Source organism: Nanorana parkeri, unplaced genomic scaffold, assembly GCF_000935625.1.
Source record: "Nanorana parkeri isolate BGI_ZX_2015 unplaced genomic scaffold, ASM93562v1 scaffold224, whole genome shotgun sequence".
In the NCBI taxonomy this organism is placed as follows: Eukaryota; Metazoa; Chordata; class Amphibia; order Anura; family Dicroglossidae; genus Nanorana; species Nanorana parkeri.
In genome coordinates this window covers 147902-171775 of record NW_017306492.1, presented here as the reverse complement: position 1 = coordinate 171775, position 23874 = coordinate 147902, and the positions used below count along the sequence as shown (strand labels likewise).

General features: G+C 46.6%; 1 protein-coding gene across 1 annotated transcript in view; it reads left to right on the top strand.

Moving 5' to 3' along the window:
* The window catches only part of ARNTL2 (aryl hydrocarbon receptor nuclear translocator like 2), a 53019-nt gene that overhangs the window by 10340 nt on the left and 18805 nt on the right, over positions 1–23874 (top strand). Inside the window, exons 2-5 of the mRNA XM_018556088.1 lie at positions 11836–11977; positions 13023–13061; positions 13382–13539; positions 18492–18571. Coding sequence (XP_018411590.1) covers positions 11836–11977; positions 13023–13061; positions 13382–13539; positions 18492–18571 — 419 coding nt within the window. The remainder of the gene's footprint in view (positions 1–11835; positions 11978–13022; positions 13062–13381; positions 13540–18491; positions 18572–23874) is intronic.

The following is a 23874-nucleotide window of genomic DNA, read 5'->3' as shown; positions in this document are numbered from 1 at the left end:
CCTAAATCAATTTTGGCGGTGTTTATACTGTCCTGGCATTTTAGGTGCTCAAGAAACGCGGTGGACAGTCAGAAAATCAGTTATCTTTTCAAAATCTTTTTGCTTTTACATAATAAAAATAGGGATGCACCAATACCAAGTACTCGCCCAAATGCTTCCGATACTAGAACTTCCGGTATCAGGAAGCTGGGCGGGGAGTCATTACACGCCGCCTGGGTTCCTGATTGGCCAGAAAGCCAGCTCCATGCTTCCTCACCACCTGGTGATGAGGGAGCATGGAGCTGGCTTCCCGGCTAATCAGGAAGCGGCGGCAAGTCATTACACGCCGCCCGCCTTCCTTAATGGGACTCGTACTCGATACCGAAAAACCGGTATCGGTGCATTCCTAGTAAAAAAAAGTAAAACCACGGTGGTAATGGCACCAAAATACAGCTCTGTTTAAAAAAAAGATACAGAATTAATTTGTGTCTAGTGTTGCATGACGGAGTAATTATCAGTCACATTACCACATCACTGAATACTGAAATATGGCCTGGTAATGAAGGGGTATATACAGACGGCTGGGGCTGTAAAATTCAGGGGGAACATGTAGTGTAATTTCAAGCAGCTTAATGTTACAGCTTAAATGTTTTTTTTTTTTTAAACCTTGCTGTTCCATAAATGTGTTACAGATTTGAAGATTCTCCCTCTAGGGCAGACCTGGGCATTTCCGGCCCGTATCCAGCCCTTTGTCTGTCTCTTGGTCGGGATGCGGACCAATCACTGACCCGCGCTCGTTTATGGTTGGTTGACAGGAGATGTGCTGGCCTCCAGGGCCGGTGCATCCACTGCAACCATAGCCCAGCGCAGTTCGGCGATCAGTCCGTGTCCAGACCACATTCCTCTTTGGTTTTTGGTTGCTAGGACTACTGGCATCTTAACAGCCAGTGAGGTCAGGGGTCCTCTTCCTCTGCAGTCATTGGCTGCTATGACCGTTGGGTGGTCCTAACAACCAGTCACATGTCCCCCCAGCCCCTCTGTCCTACTCCTCTGTCCTCCTCCTTCAGCTTCACCTCCCGCCTGTGGCCTGTAAAACAAAAAATAAAATAAACCATAGGTGCCTCATACTATGTGGGGACAATAAGGCTTCATTCAGGGCCCATTCACACCTATGCGGTGCGATTAATGTGCGATTAATGCATGGTACGACACAACACATCTACTGTGCATTACAGTGCATAAGGTGAGTTGTGTTGCATGCACTACTTTATTCAACCGCAATGCACGGTATTGCTACCACACTGTGCTGTCAATTGCATTGCGGCCATGAGGTGTGTTTTGGGTTACCATTCAAATGAGTGGCAATGCACCTGCTGCACTGTAATGCATGATTGGTGCATTGTGTGGTACCGTACGTTAATCGGTTCGGTTCGGTCCACCACAGCCATCCCAGTTTCTCATGTGGCCCCTAGAGAAAATGGATTGCCCACCCCTGTTTAGTAAACTACTCCTCCATGACTATTGATGACATCAAATCTGAAGCCACATGGATCCCAGATAAAATTCACACAGGTCCTCCTCAGCTCACAAGGCCGTTGTATAATGAAGCAAAAAGATGCTTATCACAGACCTCACTGGCAGTTTGTAGGTTTTATTCTACTGACCGGTTCTCTTTAAGGCCAGGTTCACACCTGGGCAATCCAAGAGCACGTGGCAATCGTGCACGAAACCACCATCTGGTAACGGAATTGCGCACCACCGCCGATCGCGCTGGCGGGGTTAATATTTTCAAATGGCACCCCAGTTTCGCCAGGCAGATCATGCAGTTTCCCACCACGATACCACCCATGCAATTGCGCACGATCACGGTTAAGAAAACCGCGCAGTGCGTGTCTTGGAAAAAGGTACATGTATACCTTTATTTTAGCGATTGCCGCGCGGAATGTAACCCCATTAGAATCAATAGGACTGCGCACGATCGCGCATCCTGGGATTTGCCGATATGTGAACCTAACCTTAACCTTTAATCAAAAGAGGTAAAAATAAAAAAATTAATGGTATATCGAAAAGTCAGAAAAGTTGGGGTTTTTTAGGCAGCCGACTGACAACTTGCACACCAAGAATTTCTTGAAAAAGTATATTTTAATTGATTAAAAAGCAAATAGAATTGATAAAATTGACAACATGATTCCCCTATAAACTCACTCCACATTGATTAAATTCATTCATATGTAGATGACAATCAGAATTCTTGTGCAATTGAACATGATTGAAAAAGCATGATTGAAAAGTTCATAATTACATAACATGATTTATATAATGGAAGATGATGGAGGAGCTTGATTTTCTCAACGTTTCGCACTAGATAGCGCTTCTTCAGGAGATGAAGAGGGAAGTTGTCCTTGGAGTCTGTGTGCATCCCAGTCGTTCACCCTGGCTCAGACCGTGAAGGAATAAAAGCAAATGGCAAGGAGGGGAGAAAGAGGAGAGAGAAAATGAAAAGAGGCCCAAGACCCCAGTAGAGGCAGACCCAATCGGGAGATGGCGTGGGTACCACTCCTCGCAAAAAATTGGGAGTAGATAACAAAACTTTGACAGTCAGCGTAGTAAGGTAACCGTTCCTCTCTCTCGATATCGTGCCCCCAGCAGCTAATACAGCCCTGCAGGTTTACCTAAGTCGTTTACCTAATCAGGTACCCTGCCTCTGGACAAGGACCCCACTTCCGGCCCGGAACCTTGCTTCTGGGCAGGATCCCTGGACCCCGCTTCTGTGCAGGGACCTCATCTGGACAGGGACCCCCACTTCTGTGCAGGGACCCCCGCTTCTGTAAGTAAAACTATAGAGGAACATCTCCACCTCTCTCCTTTGTACGTGTGCCAGTGATGACAGGGAACTCTTGGCATGTTATGGAAACAAACACGTAGTGTCGTCTTCACCACCTGTGTTCACTGCGCCTTCATCTGCCGGGAGAAGTAGGTCAGGGCGTGTCCGCCATAAGCCTGTATTGTGTGTTTATTGATCTCCGCTCTGGTTTACAATTAACCCGTCCTGTACTAGGGGCGGGAAATAAAAAGCCATCTCACCATTCGTTTCTGATTCCTAAAAGAGTTACAAATGTGTTTTTTTTAATTTAAATCTACACTTTGTGTTTAATTTGACTTTGTTTTTGGAAATTGGAGAAAAGGATCAAAAAACTGATCAGACTCTTCTGTACTGATGTAACAAGCAAAGCTGTGGGCCCTCTTCTACAGAGTGCCTGAGGGCCCCATAAACCGGGGGGTCCCTCACTGAGCCCTGGTTTACACCTAGACGTTTTTGAGAAGTTCGAAAAGTGCTTTTAACTGCCCAACACAAGAAATCCCATGATATTTTATGGCCCTGGTTCACACCTGAGTAGAAAAACGCCTAGCAGGAAAACGCCAGACGCCTGAAAAGATACAGGAGCTTCTTTGGGCAGGTAAAATCGCTTTTCCTCCCCATAGACCGCATGCGCGGTCATCTTATTGATGCCTGCCGGTGGCCATCTTGGTGATAGACACTGGGAGAGATGGGAGGGGACGTTCACCCAGCGGATGAGGGAATGCCGCCGGGCCCTCTCCTCTCTCCTGACACTGTCAGGCTCTCGGTCAATGACCGAGTGCATGACTTTTCAGAGGGGGTGACACCAAAATGACTGTCAGTCATTTTGGTGTCACCCCACCAATGGTGGCACCTGGGTGCTGGCCGCACCCCCCTTGTGACGCCACTGCTGGTATACTGTAATATATTACATTTGTGTTCTTGGCTTTGGATACACCTAGTTGAACTAGTAAGAGGCTATTGTTGAAGCTCCTTGTCCCCTCTGCACTTCCTTGTTGACTGAGGCTGCAGGGTTGTAGGTGTATTTTCGTGGCTTCCATGAGTCACATAAAATTAATAATAGCACATCTATGTAATCATGATGAATGATATATGTAGTTATTAACCTCATTATAATTCCTCAGTAATTATTACCTTCTTGTAGGTGAGAGATGGGATTGCAGCATCTGAGACATACACATGTCATCCATGAAGTATGGATTTGGCCTTTAACCCGTACGGGTCGACTGGTGGCTGACCCAGGTCCCAGTCACATGTGTGCAGGAATGTATATAGAAATGCGGCTTTTCGTGTACTCGATACGATTGCTGCGAACTAGCCGAAAGTTCCTGATGATAAAACGTCTACATTTATTTCCACCATTCTATTTCATATACAGAGTTGTAGCTTCTGCCTCTAGTGGCCATCTGTGCTTCCAGCAGTACAGTCAGCATTCTTTCAAATAACTCCTCCTTTCCAGCTCCCTCATCAACTCCTCCAATGCTCACCTCCGGGACTTCACTAGAGTCTCACCCATCCTCTGGAACTCTTTACCCCAACCTGTCCGTCTATCTCTCACTCTGACTGCCTATAGGTGATCCCTTAAGACTCATCTCTTCAGGGAAGCATATCCCACCTCAACCTAACACCTCAACCATCACGTTCTCAAACAATTCACCCCCACACAGCTCCCTCTTCATGTATCACTTGCCCCTCCCTTCTAGATTGTAAGCCCTCACAGGCAGGACCCTCCTTCCCATCTTGTCTTGAATTGTATTGTGAATGTAATGTCTTCCTTATATTGTAATGCGCTGCGCAAACTGTTGGCGCTTTATACATCCTGTATAATAATAATAATGAAGGCATTGTCAGGGAGAGGTAATAAATACCTGGAAGTGTTACAGTGACACCTTAATTAACATGCTGCACTTAACATTATAAATACATACCTGATGCCAGGTCCACTTTAAATTTAGAGTGGCAGAAGAGTCATCGTTTTAGAGAATGAGGTTTGGTGTTTAAGCCCCCTGATTCCCAATGAAACTGTCACACGTCGGCTCTGTAGATCGGGAAGTGAGTGAACACATACTGTTGCTCGCTCACTTCTCGATCATCTCCCTGCAGAGAGCCGTGACTGTCACTCACGGCTCCCTGCAGGGATTTCCCCCTCTCTGATCCTCCTGCGTTGACTGGAGGAACAGACGGGGAGAGGGCGGGTACAGCTGGCTCTGCCTCTAGATAGGCAGAGCCAGCTGTCACTCACGCAGGTGGGTGAATCTCTACAGCTGTGGCTCAATATATACTGAGCTTTGGGCACTAGTATATGTCCTCCCGTGACCCTTAAGAGAACTATGGGGAAAAACACTTACCCCATAGTTCTCTTTTAAGTACCAGCTCCTAGCTAATGTTTAGAGAGACTTGGTCTTTAAAGGTGCAGATTTCGGGGGCCGTCATCTTTCCCACCTCCAAACCACAAACAGTCTAAAGTCCAATCCCACCTCCTCAATGTGGTGGAACCAGGATCATCGGGATGGCTGCCCTGGAACCTGCACCTTTTATAAACAAGTCAGCACTGGCACCTGTCGTATTTCTGCAGTCACTGGTTCCCTTTAGGTCCCCTCCTTCAGGTTCACGTCACATCTGCGTTTGTTGTGCCACCCCTAACGGAGACCCTGACCCCGTTTGCAAGACGCTACGCCGCTCAGCCCAGCCGCGGCTATAAATTTCATCCGCTAATCCCTGCTCCAGTTTCTTTAAATGGACGCGGTTTGGAAAGCCTGCTGTCTGTCCATGTATTTGTAAGCATTTTTATGAGTATTTGGGTTAGTGGGTCTTACGGGGAGGGAGAGCCGATTTAATCTGCACCAGAGGATTTTTTCTTTTATGCAACAGAATATTCCCATTGTCTCCCCAGCCTACAATTGAGTAACTTTATTGCTCCTCACTCTGTTCCCCCCCCTCCGGGCATTCTGTATCTGCGTCACGCCATCAATGTTACTTCACCGCATGTGGATTTTCCAGATTGCCCTGCTGTATAATTAGCTGCGAATTAGGGGATTGTGAAATGATAAAGTTATTATTAGCCTGGATAGGGAAGCAAGTTATTCAAATTCAAATGTTTAGGTAGGTCAGGAGAGGCTATGATCATTCTTTACCGTGGTTTCTGCCTTGGCTTAGACTGGAGGTACAATAAAGTGGCAAAGATTGTCCAGCGTGAAGGATCAGTGTGGCTAAGTACTGAAAGCAGAAGTAAACTCTAAAAAATAAAACATTTCCCAGTGAGTAGGTCCTTTGGTAGAAGATAATTTCTCATTCTCTTCTGCCCTAATTATTTCACTTACCTGCTAGTCATTTTTTTCTGGAATCTAGACGTGGACTGCGGCGGTTGTGCAGTAGAGTCTACATCTTACAGATTCTGGAAAAAGAGGCGAGTGCCGAGGTAATGGTAATGCAATGCGCATGTGTGATAGTTACATCATCAATGTCTGTGCAATGGGCAAAGCCAAGAAAATGGCAGACTCAAAAAAAGAAATGGACATGGCACCTATGAGGAAGAAGAAGAGATGGACGTGGCACAGATGGGGAAGAAGAAGAGATTGACATAGCATCAATGGCTAAGAAGAAGAGATGGATGTGATATTGATGGGGAAGAAGAAGAGATGGATGTGGCACCAGTGTGGAAGAAGAAAAGATGGACATGGCACAAATGGGGTGGAGAAAGAGATGGACATGGCACCGATGGGTAAGAAGAAAAGATGGACATGACATCAATGTGGAAGAAAAAGAGATGGATTTGGCACCGATGAGGCAGAAGAAGAGATGGACGTGGCACAGATGGTTAGGAAGAATAGATGGATGTGACATCGATGGGGAAGAAGAAGAGATCGTCATAGCATCGATTGCTAACAAGAAGATTTGGATGTGACATTGATGGGGGAAGAAGAGATGGAAGTGGCACTTATGAGAAGAAGAAGAGATTGATGTGGCACCAATGGGGGAGAAGAGATGGACGTGGCACTAATGGGGAAGACGAGATGGACACGGCACTAATGGGGAAGACGAGATGGACACGGCACTAATGGGGGAGAAGAGATGGACGTGGCACTAATGGGGAAGACGAGATGGACACGGCACTAATGGGGAAGACGAGATGGACACGGCACTAATGGGGAAGACGAGATGGACACGGCACTAATGGGGAAGACGAGATGGACACGGCACTAATGGGGAAGACGAGATGGACACGGCACTAATGGGGAAGACGAGATGGACACGGCACTAATGGGGAAGACGAGATGGACACGGCACTAATGGGAAAGACGAGATGGACACGGCACCGATGGGGTAGAAGATCAGATGGACATGGCACCGATGGGGTAGAAGACGAGATGGACATGGCAACAATTGGTTAAGAAGAATGGATGGGCGTGGCACCGATAGGAAAGAAGAGATGGACATTGCACTGATGGGGACGTAGTGGATGTTGGGGGCTCACTTCATACCCAGAGCACACCCAGGGGTGAGTGTCTCATAATAAGGCAAATTCTGGCACAGTTTAATTCTGCTTTAAAGTGTTTCTAAAGCCAAAACTCTTTTTTCCCATCATAGATAGGGAATGGTTAAATACCTTTGTCTGTTTTTTTTTTTTTTTTTCTATGATTTGAGAGATTTTTGCTGTCTCCATTCCTGAGTGTTGCGTTTACACACATTGGCTCACCCATTGATGTGCATTTCATTCATTCGTTCATTTTTAATGGGCTGCCAATGCACAGAACACACATGCAGCATTTTTTTCAGACACTGCGCACTGCCGCGCACGGTAGTGTGTTATGGTGTGTTGTGTCCCATAAATAGGACTTTAATCTTTTCTAGGAGTACACTGGAGGAAAAGGCTATTTACAGCCCGCTGATCTGTGATCTTCAGTGTATTATGCTTCACAGTAGCCGGCCGCCTCCAGGTCAGACGAGATTTGTGAAAAAGACTTAATCTCCTGCAAAGCTGCACTGAGTCTGGTAATAACTGTCTGGCTGTCGGCTCGTGTTATCTGCAGGAAGATGGCTTCTGTCTTTACAGCTTTAAAAGGGCCAGTCCACCCGAAAACTGAGATTTCAGTGTGATGGAGATCTCCTCTATCTCTCAGGGATTCTACTAGTGAAATCTACTGGTGAGTTCCCAGGTCTACACAGCTGATCTGCCCATTGAGGTGTTCCCACCATCCCTGTGCTGAGTTCCTGGGTCTGTAGACCTGCAGCACCCAATATGAGGGGCTCCCATCATTCCTGGGCTGAGTTCCTGGGTCTGCACAACTGCTATGTCCATTATGAGGTGTTCCCATCATTCCTGGGCTACGTTCCTCGGTCTATACACCTGCTGTCCCCATTATGAGGGTCTCTCACCATCCTGCACTGAGTTCCTGGGTCTGTACACCTGCTGTACCCATTATGAGGGTCTCCCACCATCCTGCACTGAGTTCCTGGGTCTGTACACCCGCCGTGCCCATTATACAGCTGGAACACGCAAAGATGGGCAGAAGCACTCAAAGCTCCAAAGGCTGGAATTTTGGCAAGGAGACCTAACCACTGTGGTACCCAGGAGATAGTTTAGGCCAACACATGTCAGCAGGACAGGAAGTGAGGTTAAATCTTCCCACGGGGGACATTATGCAAAACAAAAATGGGGAAAAAAAGTTTATGGTGGAGTTGTATTTTAAAGGTAACCTGTGAAGATAGATTTAAAGTTGCTGCCATTGTTGGCTCAAGCTGGCCATACACTGACCTTTTTGTTTCCTCATTCAGCTCTGCGGGCTTAAGGTGAAAAGGGCTTAAGGTGAAAAAATATAAAATTTCCTCTTCGAACAGCAAGGATGGTGAAATGTCCCTTTTAAGTAAGATAATGTCTTTATCTTGTTTGCTTACAGCTTGTTCATCTGTCAAGAAGGGGAGGGGCACAGGCACAGCCCCAAGGGGCAGTTAACCCTGGCACTCCAGCTGTAGTGAAATCACATCATGCATCTGGGAATCATGCCTGGCTGCCAGAGTCTTGCAATGCATAATGGCAGGGGCGTCCCGAGACTGGGTGTCACCCGGAGCGGAGACCGGGTGACACCCCGACGTGACATCACCGCGCATACGCGGTCGTCTAATTGACGCCTGCCAGCGGCCATCTTAGTGATATGAGGCCGGTCCCCTCCTCTCCCTTAACACTGTCGGCCTCTCAGTCCATGATCAAGTGCCCAACTTTTTAGAGGGGGTGACACCAAAATGACTGCCATCATTTTGGTGTCACCAGTGTGCGGGCCGCACCCCCCCCTTGTGATGCCACTGCTTCATGGCACTTCCATGGTAGTTCCACAACAGCTGGAGGTCCTGAGTTTCCCACCCCCTGCCTCAGTGAGTCACTGAACAAGAATACTTCACTGCACATCAGAACTGCGGACTAATGCTGGAGGTGCATGTTCGGAGGGGGAGCTGGGGTGTTCTGGTGGTGCGCGCTAACAGGGTGGTGGATCATCTCTGTGACGCCGGCCAGAGCATCCCAGGTCGCTAAGAGCTGTGTGAGGAGATGTGTATGGCCCTTACCCATCTCCCCACCTTGCATCTTAGCAGCCTGGAACACTCTGGCCAGAAAGGGGTTGGCAGGCACACTGCAAACATTGTGCAGCAGGGCGGCCATGTCACTCTGCCTGTGCCACCCCCCCTCCCCAAGTGACCCAAAGAGATGCCACCTGAGGCACGTGACCCAAAGAGATGCCACCTGAGGCAATTGCCTCAGTCTGCCTCATTATAGGAGCAGCTGACGCAGATCAGCCCCTGCTGCAGCTTCTCACTTTGTGACTTGCTACAAAGTTACAATGTTGCAGCCTGATCACTGGGGGAGAGAGACTGAGGAAACGCTTCCTCCTGCCTGCAGCAGGCTGATGACATCATCTCCACCTTGGCAAAGTCATTGACTGGAGCTCAAGGACAGCTTTTTGATAAGAGGTGGAGCTTTTTTGAAAATTGATACAGTTGCTGTACATGGTGACATGTCACCGTAAAATTGCTGAAAGGTTCACTTTAAATGCTCGGATTTCTAATCTCCTGTGAGGTAGGCTGCTGCGAGTTCTTTGGAGGATAGAGACGTTGTTTTCTACAGCGCGTTGCGCCGTGTCCTGATGTGTGACAACAAGGAAGTGTCTTCTCTCCCTGAAACTCATCAGGATGTTCTGTACGATCTGGAAGCATCATTAATTACTTTCCTTCCCACAATGCTTTGTATGACCTGTCAATATGCCAAACTAGATGATACACGCGATGAGCACAGCGAGGACATAAACACAGCTGGCAGAATCAGGTCGCTGCAGATTAAAGTAGATCTAAACCCTAAATCAATGACATATGGTATACTAATGACTGTGCATCACATATAATTACCATGATTCTAGTTTTCATAAACTACTCTTGTTTTACGGTTTTAATTTTCTTCCGTCTTCCCATCTTGGGTGCTGCTGATTTTTAATAGCCTTTTTCAACCACTTCCTGTCTACATGCACTCAGGGGTGTCCCGAGGCCGGGTGTCACCCAGAGCGGAGACTGGGTGACACCCCGCCATGACGTCATTGCGCATGCACAACCATCTAATTGACACCTGCTGGCGGCCATCTTGGTGATGGACCCCGGCAGAGAGAGGAGGGGACGTTTACCCGCCGGGTACCCTCCTCTCTCCTGACACTGTCGGGTTCTCGGTCCATGACCCAGTGCCTGACTTTTTAGAGGGGGTGACACCAAAATGACTGTCAGTATAGCGCTTTGTGTATATCGCTTTGTGTATAGCGCTTTGTGTATAGCGCTTTGTGTATAACGCTTTGTGTATATTAATGTTATTGTTTGTGTAATATTTAATTAACAAACATGTTATGAGAAATTTCGTTGAGTACTTAATACAACTTTGTGACAATTTAAGCAAAGTAAACTTTTATTTTTTGTCAGTCATGTTGTCTTTTGAGTTACAGTTCTTCATAATATTAAGAAACTGACCTAAAATCATTATTTTGTATTGCTTTTGAAAAAATTTGATCTGCCCCTTTAAGAAAAAGTATCAGTAATTGGTATCGGCCAGTACTTGAAAAAAGTATCGCTACTCGTACTCGGTCCTAAAAAAGTGGTATAGCACTTGGTGTACAGCACTTGGTGCATGGTAGTTGGTGTATAGCACTTGGTGTATGGCGCTTGGTGTATGGCGCTTGGTGCATAGTAGTTGGTGTATGGCGCTTGGTGTATAGTAGTTGGTGTATGGTGCTTGGTGTATAGCACTTGGTGTATAGTAGTTGGTGTATGGCGCTTGGTGTATAGTAGTTGGTGTATGGTGCTTGGTGTATAGTAGTTGGTGTATAGCACTTGGTGTATAGTAGTTGGTGTATTGCGCTTGGTGTATTGCGCTTGGTGTATAGCACTTGGTGTATAGCACTTGGTGTATAGCAGTTGGTGTATGGCGCTTGGTGTATAGTACAGGCACAATTCTCTCTTTTTTTTTTTTTTTTTTTTTTTATACCGATATTTTCTTTCTAGTTACGTATTCATTAAACAATGATGAAATACATTTTAATGCTACTAGTGTTAGTACACGGATTTAACTTGGTATTTAGCTGTCAGGAATCCGCTGTACTGTAAAACTCAGACTAGGAGAGGAACAGGTCAGCACTAGAGACCAATCAGGTGAGCTGTTTGTACAATAAACATGCTGATAGAAGTAGAGAGCAGAGGGATTAACTTATCGGTCTATTGCTGCTCCTTCATTGCACAATCATAGGTTGTGGGATGGAAGGTGACTAAGTTATTTAGTTCTAACTGTGGTAGAGAAAAATCTAGTCACCAGCTTGGCTCTGCTGTCCAGTGTGGCTGTGTAAATATAAGGACTGACTGGACAAAGTAAAAAACAGCTCCTATGTATGTATTTTACCTGTGTACAGCAGAACAATGTGTATTATCTGTTTACTGCACCTTTCATGTTGCTCACAAATCTATATTTCTTGTCACAGATACCCTGATCATGGAACCTAGTCAGTGCCTGGCAGTGTCCAGCATTCTGGGTCCTAAGCCTGGCTCCGTCAGCTCCAGGTCCTTCAGTCCGCTCATGTCGGAGTATTCCCGCAAGAGGACGCTCAGTGAGACAGATGTTTCGTAAGTCCTCCAGAGATCAAACACATTGAATTAGAGAGTCTGTGTTGTCCAGAATAGGCAAGTGTCATTGCAATTTTATTGTCCCCAGAGCCCCCCCCCCCCTTTTTATATTTAGCTGTTCCATATTTTACCACAGTGAGGAGAAATCTCCTCATAGACAGTTGTCAGCGGAAATGTCCCCATTGGAACATTTTCCCTCTATGCCTGTCCAGTGACAACTCAGGATTTTGAATTCCCCATCATTTTTAGTCTCGGGAGATGATGGTCACTAGGACAATAGAGAGGGGGGGGATCTCCTCTATGGAACCTAAAAAAGACAAAAAACAAACAAGCAGCTGGCCAGTGTTTTAAAGCAACTAATGTTACTATAGATGAATAAGCTTTATTTGTGGTTAGTCCCGCTTTATAAATGACCTCAGGGCTGCCATTAGGAATGGCGGAGCCGCAGGGCCCCGTACAGCCTATCTGGCAGCCCCCCCGCCCCTTGGTTACCCAGAGAGGAATGAGGTGGCATGTGCAGCAAACTGTCGGTGTAGCAAAATTGTGCTAACAGTTGGAGGGGCTTAAAACTTGAGCCTTTATATAGAATGCAGGGATCAGAAATATGTAATGTACACAGTGCAAAAGCCAGGAGTAAATAACGGCGAGTGCAGAGGTCAGGAGTAGCGCGGAGTCCAGAGGCGGGGAGTAACGCCGAGTGCAATGGTCAGGAGTAGCGCGGAGTCCAGAGGCGGGGAGTAGCGCAGAGTCCAGAGGCGGGGAGTAGCGCAGAGTCATTATTCACACAGAGTGAAGAGGTCAGGAGTAATGTAAAGAGGTCAGGTGTACCGAGGAGTCAGGAGTAACGCAGAATCCAGAGTTCAGGAGTTGCTTGCCATGTTTGTCATTTTCAGGGTCTGGCGGTAAGTTCTTTAGTCAGTGTAGAACAGTTTTTTTAGTGTGTACTGTTTTTTTGTTATGACAGGTACTCTTTGGTCCTGTATAACAATTGCAAAACAGGTCACGTTGTGCTGCGTGTAATGATTGTGGTATTTGTCCTTCTCAGAGTCTCAGAAGGGAACGACACTGCTGATCTGCAGAACAGGTAAAATTCCTAATTACTTCTAAATAGTTGTAACCCCCCATGTGGCTTAAGGTGGCTGCACATATGTATAGCTGTGATCATACAATCAGTCACTCAATACGACTCCTGTGGAGTGTCCTTCGTTCTGAGTCTCTGCTGCCCAAGACCACCGTTTTGGGATTGGTTGGATTCACATAGTTACATAGTTACATAGTTAACCAAATTGAAAATATGTAACAACCCCCCCCTCCCTCCCCGCATCTTCAAAACCCCAAACCTGCCTTTGATCCAGAGGCAGTCTGGAATATTTTGGGCATTAACACAACTTGGTTTCCATGCAGAGAGGCTCACAGCCAGACCGAGAAGCGGCGGCGGGATAAAATGAACACGTTGATCGAGGAATTGTCCGCGATGATCCCGCAGTGTGAACCCTTACCCCGCAAGTTGGACAAGCTGACGGTCCTGCGGTTGGCTGTTCAGCATCTGAAGTCACTGAAGGGTAAGTACTGGTTTTCTTGAGTAATTGTAGTAGTGAAGCCTCACCTTTTCAGGGATCGGTGTGTGTTCTGGTATTCACTTGTATTCACTCCCTGTCGGAGCAGAAGTGTCAGCTTACTGGCAGGCTGTAAACTTCCCGCATACTAGGGGGTGGCAACCTTGGCACTCCAGCTGCAATTAAACTACATGCCTCTGTCTCTGGGACTCATGCCTGTGGCGGTCAGTCTTGCAGTGCCTCATGGGACCTGTAGTTCCACAACAGCTGGAGCTGGCGTATTTTAAAGCCCATACACCTATATTTAGGTCTGTATGCATCAGCCCTACATAGTAGATTGTTGTGTCTGGAATGCATCTGAACTATATTTGGATCTCTGCGTTTCGTTGGACACATTCCAGCCGCAGAGAGAGCGGGATTTCCAGGAATAATCATGTTTTTCTTCTGCTCGGCGCAGGCACTGTGAATTCGAGAACAGCCTTGAGCAGTGTTAATCCTGCGTGGATGTGATCTCGCTAGAAAAGGCTGGGATTGTTTCGGTGATGCGGATTCATCGAAACTAAAACCCTCTTCATCTGCTCTCAGTTGTAGCTTAGGCGGGCGCTGCAAGAGTGCCGAGCCCGACCCAATTACGGCTGGCTGGTGAGGAAGTGGAAGGAATTCTTGGAAGTGATTGTTGTGGATGGAGAGCAGCTGCGCAGGAATTTCATTATCTGAAACAATATGATGTCAGTGATGGGCATCTCCTGCCAAACCGCTAAAAGGGGCAGCCGAGAGGCGTACATGCGGACGGCTTAACCTGACAAAATGTTTGTAAAGCTACATACACACCTAATTCACCGGCCCTCAGGACCCGTTCACAGCACGACACCCTGTGCCATCGTGTAAGTCAGGGGTGGGCAACTCCGGCCCTCCAGCTGTGCTTTAACTACAAATCCCAACATGGCTCTGCTTCTGTGAGTCATGTCTGTAACTGTCAGTCTTGCAATGCCTCATGGGACTTGTAGTTCCAGAGCAGCTGGTTGCCCACCCCTGGTGTAGGTGTTGTTTGCGGAGGTGTGTTGCAGGACATATGGTGAGGTCCTGTGCGTTGTGGTAACACTTGCATTACTCCGCAATGGGCTGGTGTAAATGCTCCTCACTGTGTGATATAGCTTTAATACACGGTGAGGAGCATTTACACCCACCCATTGCGGAGTAATGCAAGTGTTACCACAATGCAAAGGAACTCTCCATATGTCCCACAACACACCTTTGTGTATAGTATTTGTGTGTAGTATACCATTCCTCCCCTCCTTTTATTGTATGTTTTCATGTTTTACTGCCATAGATCTCCAACTGTGGCAAAACTACAAATCCAATCATGCACCTGCCTTTGGGGGTCATGACTGTGGTTGTCAGTTTTGCAATGCCTCATGGGTCTTCTAGTTTCACAACAGCTGGAGTGCTGAGGTTGCCAACCCCTGTCTGAACATGAAATCACAGGAGATGCTATTCTTTTTTGACACCGATGAACGGAAATTGACTCTTTCATGTCAAAGCAGAAACAGATCTCTGCAATGTAATTTAAAGCTGCAGTTTCTTTTTGGTAAATTTTGCCTTCCTTGGTTCCTCCTTCCTCTCCTTTAACGACATGCTAATGCAAATTTTAGATAAAACCTTGACATTTTATTACATATCTTATTTTAGACCCATCGCTGGGTCTCTGTGCTTCTTTATGCCACCAGGCAGATCATGGCTGGCAGGGTGCTGTACATAGCTACCTGAAAACATCACAGCACCCTCCTTTAGTACTCCTCTCAAGAGCCCTTATCCATGCAAGCATGGGAGTTATACAAATATCAAATTTTGTCTTTATGTGCGGGTGTCATTTTGGAGGAGTAATGGAAATCTCTTAGAAGTTATGGGAATAGTTGTCACCAGAGGAGGGATCCTCGTTGGAATATTTCCTCTCTATTCTTGTTCTGGTGACTACTTTAAAATGTTAGATTTGCCATCACTTTTTGTCTGGTCACCAGGCAGGGGCGTCCCGAGGCCGGTTGTCACCCGGAGCGTAGAAGGGGTGACACCCCGCCGTGACGTCATCGCGCATGCGTGGTCATCTTATGGACACCTGCCGGCAGCCATCTTGGTGATGGACACCGGCAGAGAGAGGAGGGGACGTTCACCCGGCTGGATGAGGTACGCCGCCGGGTCCGCTCTCTCCTGACACTGTCGGGCTCTCGGTCCATGACTGAATGCCTGACTTTTCAATGGGGGTGACAGCAATATGACTGTCAGTCATTTTGGTGTCACCCCACCAGACCACACCCCCCTTGTGACGCCACAGTCACCAGAACCAATCGGAATTGATTTATAAATCTTCCGCCCAGTATATACAGTGTCACGGATCGGGACTCACGGGTATGAACTGGAGTCTGGTATGTGGACCCTTTCCACTACACTGGCAGGGACCCTCAGAGAAAAGGGTCCAAGCAGTGTAGGCTGACGACTCCCAGAGCTGGAGTACAAGCAGGGGAACTGAATGAGGCAGTGGAAGTCAGCTAAAGCTGGAAGTTCAAATACAAGGCAGGGTGCTGCAATGCTGAGTAGGTGGCATGGGATGCTGAGTAGGTGGCAAGGGTTCCCCAGGATGTGGCATCTAAGAGCCAGCCGGTATTCGCCAGAGCTCCTGATGGTGGAGATGGGCTTGGCTGCGTGCTGACCCCAGGTCACAATCCCTAGGTCCACCCAACTCACCTAACAGGTACAGGGTACAAATCAAAGGTTAGGGACAGGCTGAAGACTTCCAGGGACCAAGCGAAGTACAGCGTAGACAGGGATTTCCAAGGACAAAAGGGAAGTAGAGTGGAGCCAGTAGACAGGGATTTCCAAGGACAAGCCAAAGATTCAGTACACGGGAAAACTTCCAGGAATTCAGGGTAAATCACAAATGGGGGACACGGCAACTAGCTTAGGAAAGTGTTGCCCGGGCAGCGTGCCGTTCGCTGCCCGGGCAACGTTCAGAGCACATGCCTGGAGGACTACAAGCACCAGCACAGCCCTGCATGCCTGAAGAACCAGGGGTAAGAGGTATGTATATACTTGTAGAACTACAAGTAACAGCTCAGCTGCAAGTCTGCAGCTGAACTGTGACATACAGTAGGTGGGAGAATGCCGGTTACACACACTGCTCCTGCCACTAGATGGCAGCACTGAGGTGTATAGGAAATTCTGATGCTCAACAGCACCATCTAGTGTCATACGACGGCATTCACCCATCTGAACACTGGGCAGCAGATTTATAAATCAACCCCAAAGAGAAGTTGAATCTCCTGAGTTACCACACAGATGGCAATTAAAATCTGATAGGGGTCCTAACACCTCACCACTCCACCGACAACTAAGAAAATGTTTCATTTAGAGCTCTTCCCCTGCAATGACTGTTGTGTATATCTCATTAGAAAGGCTTTCTGTATATTTCATATACGTGCTAGGCCTCCAGGGGGGGGCTTTGCTCTGGCGTTGATTTTAGGGAGTGAAGTGCGTAGTAATATTCAGAGTTCGCTGGTCTATCATCGGAATTGTAATCTGTTCCAGATAAGCAGTATATTCCAATTGTATTATTTCTTATATAGATGAGAAAACTTTCCACTTTTCTTAGTTTCCTACACCATCGCCGTGGCTGTACTACATGTCACAGTTTTCAGAGAGAGCCATTGCTGAGTTACAAGCCAGGGGCTGTTACAGTACACATGCACCCTAGATGATTTATGTTTTAGTTTGCATCATAAATAACTGACATTGTAATAAAATAATTCATCTTTTTTTTACACCCTTTGTTACATATCAGTGCTGCTGATCCCCTCTTTGCAGCCACTTCCTGTCTACATGCACTCCAGCGATGGATGCATGGCATTTCTCATGGCTGGTTTCCTGATGGTGACAACAGTGGACCATACCTGTGTAGTGTGTTGGAACGGCCACTTGTAGTCTACATCAGAAGCCTGTGTGACAGGGTGACATCGCATAGATGGATCCTTATCACCCTATAACAGGAAATTCCTGAATAAGGACCATAATGGCAGGATCACCAGGGACTATTTTCATGAAGTTATATGGGATTTTAGTGATTGGGTTTACATATACTGTACAGCTACTTTTGTTGTGATGAGGGTGCGATACACACTATGGTGGTTGAATTGTACAAGCCACGATCAGGCCCATTTGCCGAAACTAAATAAGCCAATGTGAGCTGCACCTGTGCTCAAATTAAAGGTTATAAAGCCCCCAAAAAGCCAAACTCCACCCAAAACTATGGTTCTTTAGGTTTGGGCAGTGTGGGGAAGAGACTATCTGTAAGGTTTCATTGTTGTCTGTGACTTCACTGGGGAAAATTCAGCTTGCTTCCTGTCTTGTCATCTTGTCAGGAAATAAGGAATACATTTCCAATGAGGACACATTTTTAAGCTTGTGAGTGTGCTGGTGGGATCCTAAACATAACCCATAAAACTAGGGATGCACCAATACTGTTTTTTTGGTATCGAGTATGAAGATTTTGCTTTCAGTACTCGCCGATACTGAGTACCGATACCGGTGCTTCCGCTAGCGTGGAGCCAGCTTCCCAGCCAGTCAGGAAGCCGCGAGGTGGGCCATTACTCGCCGCCCAACTTCCTGATTGCAAGGGAAGCTGGCTCCATGTTCCCCTACAGCACTGCTGGTCCGAGGAAATCTTCATCTGACATGAAGTTCTGGTATCAGAGCATTTGAGCGAGTTTTATCGGCACCGACACTAGTATCGGTATCAGTGCAACCCTACATAAAACTGTATCCTGTCATTTCGAGCCCCACACTGAGCCAATGTAGGTTAAGTATGTTGACCTGATAGAGCACAATCTGGGTGTGTATGGTCACTTGAAATGACCGGTGAATGCAGACTTACGATCACCTGTGTTATATCATATTGTTCTATATTCCAGGTTCCAGCAGCTCGTTCAGCGAAGAGAGTTTCAGGCCATCATTCCTGAAGGAGGATGAGCTCAGGCAGTTAATCCTAAAGGTTGGTAACACTTTTTTGTTTTATTTTGGTGCAATATTATTTGGAGGAGATTTATTTTACAAAAGCTTTTCTCTCTCTACTTCTGGAGTTTAACACTTGCCACTAGTATTCCCTGAAAGTGATGCACATTGTGCTCTGTACATCATACCCCTTGAAGTTAATAAAATATAACTTTTTTTTTTTTTTTTCAATTTTCACTTAGCTTTTATTGATGTGAATTATATATTTTCCAGTTGACTCATATTTTATTTCATTTACACTATAATATAACAAAATAGTAGGAAAGCATGACAAAAGGGTTCTATACATGTATAGTTGCCATTACATAATATGATGGATTGCACAATAATTAGTCCAAGTACGGTGCAAGAAAAAGCATAGTGGAGGAACAGAGCTGCCATAGCAAGCAACTGGGAAGGATATAATGTTTAACTCAATGTTCTATTCTTCTGTAAGGTGATAAATAGATATAATTCAGTCCTATACATAACTGGGAAGAATTCCCGAAATACATGGATCAGTGGATGTGCATGTTAGTGATGATTCAAGGATCTGACCATTTGGCTTTAATTATCAGATCACTCCCCTCACATTAGGGTTGTTTCGAATTAAGTGAATCAGGGGTTCGATGGCTAGGGCAAAGAGAACTGGTGATAGGGGGCAGCCCTGACGAGTGCCCCTCTCTATGGTAATAGGGTTAGACACACGACCCAGATACTTGATTCGGGCCATTGGCCCAGTGTAGAGAGCTTGTAACCAGTTCAAAAACGGTCCCCGGAAGCCCCATTTAACTAAAATATAACGCAGATAATCCCAGGAGATCGAGTCGAATGTCCGCTGAATGTCCAGGGACAATAAGAGGCCTGGAACATTCCTGGTTTTGAGCACATGTACCAGATGGATAATTTTTCTAATGTTGTCTCCAGCTTGTCTGGAGAGGATACATCCCACCTGGTCCCTATGGATTATTGTGGGCAGGAACTCATTAAATCGTTTAGTTAATATTTTTGTGAGTAGTTTAATGTCCACATTTAATAGAGATATTGGACGATGATTATTAGGGTCCAGGTGGTCTTTATCTGGTTTGGGGACCATGGAGATATATGCTAGTAAGGATGAGGGGTGTAGTGAATCACCCTTGCTTAAGGAGTTAAACATGTCAGTTAGTTTAGGGGCCAGGATGTGTGCAAGTTTTTTGTAATATAGGGCTGAGAAGCCATCAGGGCCTGGGGCCTTAGATGTTTTGAGGGATTTTATAGCTAGCATTACCTCCTCTTCTGTTATAGCTGAGTGCAGGGAATTCCTGGGACACCAACGGGAGAGTAAGATCTTTAAATGCAGCATCCGCTTGCTCTTTGCAGAACGGGCCTGAGGAGGAATAAAGATTTGTTAAATTTTCATGAAATGAATTAACGATCCTGTCAGGGTTTGCAGTAATGTTTCCCTGGGCAGTTCGTAGTTTGATGGGGGTGTTCCTCATGGGTAGGGTGTTTAGTTTACGGGCTAGCATAGAGCCGGGCTTGTTAGTTCTGGTGAAGAGCTTATGTTTGGACCATCTGATAAGCTTCTCTGTTTGTTTGTCTAACAGGAGGTTCAGTTCAGTTTTGACTGTGTTGAGGCGTGCTAATAATTGTTTGTCAAAGTCGGTTTTTAACTGTCTGTCGAGCTCCCCGAGCTCGGAGTATAATTCTTTTATCTCACCATCCCTATCCCTTTTCCTACGGGAGGCCATTTCTATCAAGTGGCCTCTCATAGTAACCTTATGGGCCTCCCAGAGAGTAACTGGAGAGTCCACTGTGCCAGTGTTCAGTGTGAAGTATTGGCGGGCATGCGACTCGACCTGTTGCAAAAAATCCCCTGAGGTTAACAGACTTTCGTTCACACACCATAAGTACTGCTATCGGGTACCTGCCGCCAGGTGGAACTTCACAGCGTTAGCGGCATGATCCGACCACGGTACTGCCTTAATGTGTGCAGATATGAACGTATTTAGGGTGCTTTGCTGGGTAAATATGTGGTCTATCCTGCAGAAGGAATGATGGGGGTTGGAGAAGAACGTATAGTCCTTAGTGGTCGGGTTTAATTCCCTCCAAACATCTACCAGGCTGTGATCGTTCAGCAATGTGAGGAGGGAGGAGTTATCCAGTGGTAGTGCGGAGGGTGGGCCGGTGCGGGTGGTAGGTTTAGTCCTATCATTAATTGGGTGAAGTACCAGATTAGTGTCTCCCGCTAGGAGCAGTACTCCCCTCAAATGTTGGGATACGACCCCGAGCAGGTGAGACAGGAATCGAAGCTGATGGGTATTCGGACAGTAATATGACACAATAGTTACATCTACATCATATAAGGTTCCCACTAAGATCACATAACGTCCTGTAGGGTCTGCAACTTGCTTATCACAAACAAATGGCAGATTCTTATGTAGCGCAATCAGCACGCCTCTTTTCTTTTCAGTAAAGGTTGCATTATAGAAAACAGGGAAGTTTTTGTGTAGGTATTTGGGGCAGGAAGTTGTGGAGAACCTAGTCTCCTGCAAACACACTATGTCTGCGTGACATGATGAATAGTAAGAAAACGCCTTATTTCGCTTATGAGGGGAGTTCAGACCCTGGACGTTATGGGAGAGTACAGTGAAATCAACAGCCATAAGGGTTAGATTTTTTAGAAGAGTGTTTTACACCCGCGCGAGCGAACACCTCGCAGGCGGAGAAGCTCACACATAACCAGGGGGTGAGGGATTGAGAATTTGCATTCCAATCCACCGATGGATCAAGGAGGGAAGAAGGAAAGTTAGGGGGAAGAGTAGAACTAGGTTTCCCATACAGGGAACAGTAAACATAATAAAACAAATAAAGAATTAAACTGTCCTGGAGGACAAGTGTAACGGGGAAGAGGTGGACCAAGCCATCTCCTCACCCGTAGGTCTCATGGGGGGGTGAAGACACCCGGTCCCTCATAAGAGCTGCAACATATCTAACAACATATCCATAAAAAAAACAAAAAACTCGTATAATTCTCCATATATTTATATATAACACCGGTAAGTATAGGACCGACCGTGGATGCTGGGAGGCAAACTTAGCAGGTTAGCATTAAATCAGCAATAATAGGTTAGGGGCAACGGCTCCCACCCTTAATAACCCGCGGTGCAATTTCAAGGTAAGGTAAGTGGTGGAGTACGGTTATACCGTATACAACTGGGTTAACAGTGGTGGTAGACTTCACGTCCAGGGTGTTTGCAGGTTAGGCAGGTCAAAATCTCAAGTAGGGTCAGATGGGGACGGTGCCATTCTCAGCCTCCGCGGACGATTCGTTTGGGTTCGTTGCTTCCTTTCCCACAGTGGACTCGGGGGTACCGGACGGGGACTGCTGGCGGCCTGCGAGGTGGTCTTCTGCAATGGTGGGAGCAGTGTCAGGTCCTGAAGTATTTTTCCCAGTTCGTTGGGGGTGGTAATGGAGTAGGACTTGCCCTTAAACGTGAATAGCAGTGCAATCAGCACGCCTCTTTTCTTTTCAGTAAAGGTTGCAGTATAAAAAATTGTGAAGTTTTTGTGTAGGTATTTGGGGCAGGAAGTTGTGGAGAACCTAGTCTCCTGCAAACACACTATGTCTGCGTGACATGATGAATAGTAAGAAAACGCCTTATTTCGCTTATGAGGGGAGTTCAGACCCTGGACGTTATGGGAGAGTACAGTGAAATCAACAGCCATAAGGGTTAGATTTTTTAGAAGAGTGTTTTACACCAGCGCGAGCGAACACCTCGCAGGCGGAGAAGCTCACACATAACCAGGGGGTAAGGGATCGAGATTTTGCATTCCAATCCACCGATGGATCAAGGAGGGAAGAAGGAAAGTTAGGGGGAAGAGTAGAACTAGGTTTCCCATACAGGGAACAGTAAACATAATAAAACAAATAAAGAATTAAACTGTCCTGGAGGACAAGTGTAACGGGGAAGAGGTGGACCAAGCCATCTCCTCACCCGTAGGTCTCATGGGGGGGTGAAGACACCCGGTCCCTCATAAGAGCTGCAACATATCTAACAACATATCCATAAAAAAAACAAAAAACTCGTATAATTCTCCATATATTTATATATAACACCGGTAAGTATAGGACCGACCGTGGATGCTGGGAGGCAAACTTAGCAGGTTAGCATTAAATCAGCAATAATAGGTTAGGGGCAACGGCTCCCACCCTTAATAACCCGCGGTGCAATTTCAAGGTAAGGTAAGTGGTGGAGTACGGTTATACCGTATACAACTGGGTTAACAGTGGTGGTAGACTTCACGTCCAGGGTGTTTGCAGGTTAGGCAGGTCAAAATCTCAAGTAGGGTCAGATGGGGACGGTGCCATTCTCAGCCTCCGCGGACGATTCGTTTGGGTTCGTTGCTTCCTTTCCCACAGTGGACTCGGGGGTACCGGACGGGGACTGCTGGCGGCCTGCGAGGTGGTCTTCTGCAATGGTGGGAGCAGTGTCAGGTCCTGAAGTATTTTTCCCAGTTCGTTGGGGGTGGTAATGGAGTAGGACTTGCCCTTAAACGTGAATAGCAGTTTGAATGGGAACCCCCACCGGTAGGCAACATTATGGCTGCGTAGAGCTTCCAGGAATGGCCGCAGAGCCCTGCGGCGTTGTATGGTGGTAGGCGGCAGGTTTGCAAATACCTGGATCTCATGTCCTTGGAAGCGGAGCTTTCCTTCTATTATAAAGTGCTGCACAAACTGCTGGCACTATATAAATCCTGTATAATAATAATAATTATATTTATCCCCATTTTCATGACTTAACATACATGATGACATCACTGACTTCTGAAGTCCTCAAACAGTGCCAGTGAGAGCTTGGATAAGACCGGTGACCATGTGGCCTGTGGACATATTTTAACAGCACCATGAGCACAATTGCGCAAAAAATGCCTGATGAAGCCAATTCAATTGGGGAAGCCCGTTGGATGGGTGTTTGGGGGGAAATTAGTTAGAGAGTTTTTGACATCTGAAGGAGAGTGGGAGATACAATCAAAGAAAAATGGGGTAAAAAGGAAAAATATAATAAGAAACAATCAGTATACTTCTGGAACTCCTGTGCCTTTTAAACTTCCTGTGTTCCCATCCACACATCTTGCCTTTACTCCCCCTACCCAAGGGATCAAGGCATGTAAACCCTGTGTAAGCTCTGACTCTCTAAGGCCAGGACTGTTTCCCCCATGTGACAGTGCTGGGCCATTCACGAAGCACAGTCACTTTCCCGCAGAGTGAGTCACATGTTTCCCCATGCCGGGTGCTTTCTTTGCTTTCTGTGCCGCCTG